At 50.9% G+C, this 6,000-nt stretch overlaps 1 protein-coding gene across 1 annotated transcript in view; it reads left to right on the top strand.

Moving 5' to 3' along the window:
- Positions 1–5,792: 5,792 nt before the first annotated feature.
- The window catches only part of IGSF9B (immunoglobulin superfamily member 9B), a 41,786-nt gene continuing 41,578 nt past the window's right edge, over positions 5,793–6,000 (top strand). Inside the window, exon 1 of the mRNA XM_061157607.1 lies at positions 5,793–5,907. Coding sequence (XP_061013590.1) covers positions 5,844–5,907 — 64 coding nt within the window. The 5' untranslated portion in view covers positions 5,793–5,843. The remainder of the gene's footprint in view (positions 5,908–6,000) is intronic.

Genomic DNA, 6,000 nt, shown 5'->3' with positions numbered 1-6,000 from the left:
GATTCCCCATAAGTTTCTGATCCTCTGCTGACATTAGCCTTTTGCCATTTCCAGCGATGCCTGGAGCTCCCTTCCACAACTGCCTGTGCCTCTACAGAAGCCCCCATACTATACTATACTATACTATACTATATATATAGCATATACTATACTATACTAGAAACCCTGGTTGTCATCAGTCATGGTATGAGGCCATGTGCAGTCTCCCTCAGCTGTAAGGCAGCCGGGGCACAGAGCCAGAGACAGAGAGATAGCACATGCAACTCTCAGATTCCTCTCCTGCAGACCTTCATCCCTTAATACCTTCAGTTGGCCCCACTATAGATGAAGAGATGATCACTCAGAACTCCAGCTTGCCCCAGGCTCCTCTATATGCCTGGAAGCCAGAGCAGTAAGTGGGGGCCACAGTTGTCCACCTTCAGCTCTGGGTAGGTGAGGGCAGACTCAGGTGGAGTCCTGTGAATCACATTTTCTGTGACGCAGCCCTTAGCAAGGTGAGGGGTTTCTGAAGAGTGACGGCCGCGTATTTCCGTGGACACTCCACAGGGAGGGCTGTCATTAGGGTTCCTGCGCTCTGTAAGACAGATCTGACGCAAAGAAGAGAGCCTCTCTTTTGCATTCTTAGATTAAAACACATGAACGTGAAACATGTCTTCCTTGAGATTGTTCATAGAGTAGGCCTGGAAACCATAAGGAAGTGGAGTGGGGTTGTTAAGGCTGAGAGGATCATCATCTAATTTTCAGATAAAATCATCCTAAATTATGGATCTGCTTTCTTCTGAAGGCAAGAACTTCATCGCTTTTCAGCCAGAGAAGAAAAGAATACAGTTTGGCTAAAATTCTAAGAACTGATTTATCATGTAATTTCTATGAAAGATGCTATAAACACATCTTTAAGGACTCGGACTTAAGGCTTAGCGTATGAGAAGTCTGCTGTGCAGATACATGGCAGGTCTGGGAGGGTGTTATTCCCCAATCGCTAGATCCCCCCATGTACATGGTGCAGAAGTGTCACACTCTGTAATGGGTGGGGTTCTGGTAGACCCTCTTCCATGCTTGGGGACCCATCTGGACGAGACATCATAACATGATCCCATGTGGCTGGAACAGCTGTCTTAAGCCAGGAAGGACTGGATCTGACTCTGGGCCAGTCAGCACCTGCATCTAACCAAGACATGGCCTTCAGGGAAATTGTAATTGAGTAGGGGAACACTGGCTATTCTGGGAAATTTGAATCATAATGAAGTTTGAGTTTTAATAAGGAAAGTCTCCAGGAATTTATTTTTGGGGAGGACAAAGTGGACTGCTAGAGTAGCTATTCAAGTCCAGAAAAACAACGTGCGGCCGAAGGCTGCAGGTGCCTATGAAGAACTGTGAGCATTTTGAGCAGAGATGGAAAATTCTTATGATGAGAACATTTAGAATCCTGCAAAGCTCCCCCCAACACACACTTCTCCTGCATCAGATCTTAAGATGAGATATTTATACTTCGGAAATCCAATTTCCTTTGTTTATTTTCTTCTCTCCTTCCAAGTTCTTTTAAACATGCTGACTGGTCTCTGGCATATTGAGAGAAAACAAGGTGAAAGAATTTGCTTCACAAATGGTCTAGGCTTCACTAACAGTCACCCTTATGCCCCTGTGTGCCTGGAACTGGTGTGGCAGCTAGAATTCAAGTGAGAAAATTCTAAGATCTAGACACTGTCTGTCTACAAACCCTTTCTTTCTAGGGATTCCTTCTAGAGTAATTTTTGGCTACACTTTGGAGACTGTTTTCACGGGAAATTTTGTATCGTCCCTCCAAGGATACAGCAGGACCTCCCAGCCCAGAAGCCATGGACACCGCTCCTGTTGAGAGATAGATCTACATTCTCTGCCCTGGAATCGAGCAGGGTTTTGACGCTGGTGGAAGAGATGCTATGCTTCTTCCAGGGCAAGGACATAAGGGAAGTACATCTTCTGCCTGGTTCTATTGGAATGCCAGCTTGGAGAACCCAGCCACCATGCTGTGAGGAAGCCCAAGCTTCCAAACCCACGGGGAAGCCCACCTGGAGGGGAACTGCACTTCTTCGCCTGCAGCCCTGGCTGCCAGTCAGCATCACTTGCTGATCACGTGAGTGAGCATCTACAAAGCACAGTTTCCCTCTCCTGGTTGGTCAGATGCCATATGAGCTGTCCCCACCACACCCTGCCCAAACTGCAGATGTGTGAGCAAATACATGACTCTTATTTTGAGTGAGTGAGTGTAAGTCACTCAGTCATGTCCAACTCTTTGTGACCCCATGGACTATACAGTCCATGGAATTCTCCAGGCCAGGATATTGGAGTGGCTAGTCTTTCCCTTCTCCAGGGGATCTTCCCAACCCAGGGATCGAACCCAGGTCTCCCGCATTATGGGTGGATTCTTTACCAGCTGAGACACAAGGGAAGCCCAAGAATACTGGAGTGGGTAGCTTATCCCTTCTCCAGAGGATCTTCCTGAACCAGGAATTGAAACAGGGTTTCCTGAATTGCGGGTAGATTCTTTACCAACTGAGCTATTGTAAGTCATTACATTTTGGGATTTTTAAAAAATCTATTTATTTATTTATTCTTGGCTGTGTTGGGTCTTTGTTGCTTTTGCACAGACTTTTTCCAGTTGCAGCGAGTGGGGGCTACTCTCAAGTTGTAATGCATGGGCTTCTCATTGCAGTGGCTTCTCACGTTGCAGAGCGTGGGCTCAGTAGTCGTGGGGCAGGGCTTAGTTGCCCGGTGGCATGTGAGATCTTCCCAGAGCAGGTATTGAACCTGTGTCCCTTGCACTGGCAGGTGGATTCTTAACTACTGAACCACCAGGGAAGCCCTGCGGTGGTTTTTTATACAGCGAGAAAATGGATATGGTTCCCTGACTATAGAGACATGAACACCCTCTCTGGTACTTAACTGCACCTGCTCTGATGAACATCCTCACGAGGATTCCACAAAGGGTCTGGAATGACTGAGCAAGCAGGGTGACTGAACTGGTTTTGAGTCCTACGGCTCAGTGGATGTGAAGAAGGAGTCCCTGCCTCCTCTTCTTCTAGACTTGAAGCTTTTGCAGACACTCATCCTCCAGGGGCCCAGGGGGAAGTGTGGATAGGTGGCTAGCTGGTTTTACATGGAGAAACCCATAAGACTAGCATACTGCATTTCCAAAATGTGGGAGAGATGACATCTATTTCCTTACTTGATGTAAGGTATTATCACACATCTGTATTATCAGAGGTGCTGATAACTAACCAGGTACGCTGAGAGTGGTGTACATCCTGGGAGTGGCTCACACATTCCCTCACATCCCTCTTGGATACTGGGGTCTACACTCACCTTGAGATTATCACTGGATGTGTCCCATCCTTCCTGGGTCTGGAGATTAGCTATGTGGCAAAAGGGAAAGACTTCTTTGGTCTCATTCCTCACTGTGACCCGATACTCTGTATCACTTTTGAGCTGATCTGAAACCAAATCTGAGACATGTCTGGTGATGACGCTAACTTTTTCCTTTTGAATCTCAACTCTTCTCCTTTTCCTCTCTGCCTTCACCCCCTTGTTCCACTGCATTTCCAATAGATTTATCCAGAAGAAATTAGTCTTCTTTTCAGATAGTTCTTTTGAACCCCTTCCCAACTCAACTCATGCTGTTAAGCTCTTTGTGTTACTTTTTCCTTTCAGTTTGACAATTTCAGTTCCCTAGTAGAAATTACCATGCAAAGCGGGAAAAAGTCGATGGCCAAGAAAAACCAATCAAGATGATGGTGATAGTGGCTTTGCCCTCTTCCCTACCTTTCAGGTCCCTAGAAGAACATTTTCCACTCGGCCATGTTTCTACCTATAAAGGGCTAGGGACATAGGCAGCCCTGGGGGTCCAGCATTTCTCTTCAGGCCAGATAGATGCTTAGAGGTATTGCCAGTTCTTCAAGTGGATCCTAGCAAGGCTCAAAACCCTAGGACCGTGGGTGCATGTATATATTGAGGGTGGAGCTCTAGTTCTTGGGCATGCTGGCTGGGAATTAGCTTCCAACTCACTTCACATCCCCAAGAAAGGCATCTTAGCAGAGAAAGAGACCCTAAAGTGAGGGCTCAGGGAGAGAGCAGAGTTACAAGTCATAACTAGAGTGGCTGGATAGGGCAGGAGGTCATTTAAGCGTTCTGGTTCTCCAGGTTACATCCAGATGCTAGGCTGCCCAATGTATTTGCTGCTGTGCCAGGAAGGGGCATTCCAGCTTTCCATGTCCCGGCTGGTGATGAGCTAAGAGGCTTCACCTTTCAGGGAAGGCTGTTCCTCCCATGTTCAGGCCACCTTCCATGCATGGTCTGTGTGAATGAATGTGTGCGTTTCTTACAAGCAAGTTTCCCTCGTTTTTTTCTTCTTTTTTTCCTTTGAGCCTCATATGCTAGAGCCAGTGCTTTGTGGTTGACAAGTGCTTTGTGATGGTGACGAGGGTGACCTTCCTGAGCCCCCTTTGCTGCCCGTCCTGGGGAACTGAGCCCCTCTCAGCTCTGCTCTCGCTGTGAAACATCAGATATCTTCACTGCAGCCTCAGGTCCCTGGTGTGAGGGGACTGTTTGTAGATGTTTCCATGACGCTGGTTTATTTCTTCTGCAAATACAACTATAATGGGGGGGGGGGGGGCGTGAGGTTGAGAAATATGAGCACCTAGGTTCCTCCTTATCCCCTTCTATAAGGATAAGAAGACCATCTTTCCCTTCCCTGGGTCCCTTGTCCCAGATCCCTACTCTGCTCCCCAAACCCATCTTGGCTTCTTCCTGCTGAGATGGGGCTAGGCTCCCAGGCAGGTGGGAACGGGGGAGGAATCTTGTGCTTGAGGAGGCAGTCTTTTTAGAAGAAGAAGAAACACTTTCATTGCTCAAAGTGGAGACTTCCTGGCGATGAGCAACTATGACCCGCACTGGGGGTGGCAGTGTGCACACGTGTGTTCCTGAGGGGGGCCCGTGACACTCCTGCAGCTGAGCCAATGACTCACCCCAAATCTTAGCCACTTTTAGAGGTCATTTTAGTCATCCCCCTGCCTTCAGGCTGGATGGAGTTTAACGTAATCTCATGTTTGGGTGGCAGGGAGTGCGCTGGGGAGGAAAGAGTGGCCGAGTGTGGAAGGGAGGAGGGGAGGTGGCGGTAGCGCGTGACCCCTTTGAAAAGATCTCCAGTGAAGGACGTTCTTAGCTTCCCCAGGCTGCTGTTCCCGGGTTTCCCCATCACTGAATCAGCACCGTCCTCCCGGGACGCCTTTTTGCTGGATGGAAACCGGATGCTGGGTTCCCTCGATGGGCGGGGGCACCGACCCCTCAGACCTACAGTGTAGCAGAGACTCCAGGGTCCCGTTGGCCGGCCCGGCGGCCACATTCCTTCCCCCAGAAACTTGCCATGCAGTGGGAGCAGGGAGCAGAGCCGAGCGGAGACGCGGCAGCGCCTTCTCCCCGGCAATGCGCATGATTCTGCGGCTCTGGGCTTGCCACACGTCAACGCACCTTGAATGGGCTCGCCCCCCTCGACGCGACGGGCAGGCATCCCGGCCAATCGGACCCCGGGCTTGCTGACCGCGCCCAATGGGAGGGCGGCGGGGGCGGGCCCGGGGCGGTGCGGCCGGGCTTCTCCGTGGCGCTGGCTGCGCTCCGCCCGGGCTCCAGTGCAGGTGCCGCTGCGCCGGGCGGGAGGCTGCGCGCCGAGCCGAGCGGATCCGCGGAGGGATGGGGAGCTGGCCGCCCGGGCTGCAGGAGCCGCAGGAGCCGCAAGAGCACCGGCGCGGGGCGTAGGCGGCGCGGGGCACTTTGCGATAGGATGAGGCTCCTGGCTGGCGCGCGGTAGTACTATGATTTGGTATGTGGCCACTTTGATAGCAAGTGTGATCAGCGCCCGAGGTCTTGCGGCTCAAGGTGAGTTGAAGTGCAGCGTCCCTCCCCTGCGCCTCCCGCGGATCTTGGCTCCGTCCTCCTGCTGAGCCCGCGCCCTCCCGGCGGGCGCGCTCC

The sequence above is a fragment of the Dama dama genome, chromosome 2, assembly GCF_033118175.1.
Source record: "Dama dama isolate Ldn47 chromosome 2, ASM3311817v1, whole genome shotgun sequence".
Taxonomy (NCBI): Eukaryota; Metazoa; Chordata; class Mammalia; order Artiodactyla; family Cervidae; genus Dama; species Dama dama.
Note: the sequence above shows the minus strand (reverse complement) of the source record. Positions and strands in the feature narration are given on the sequence as shown.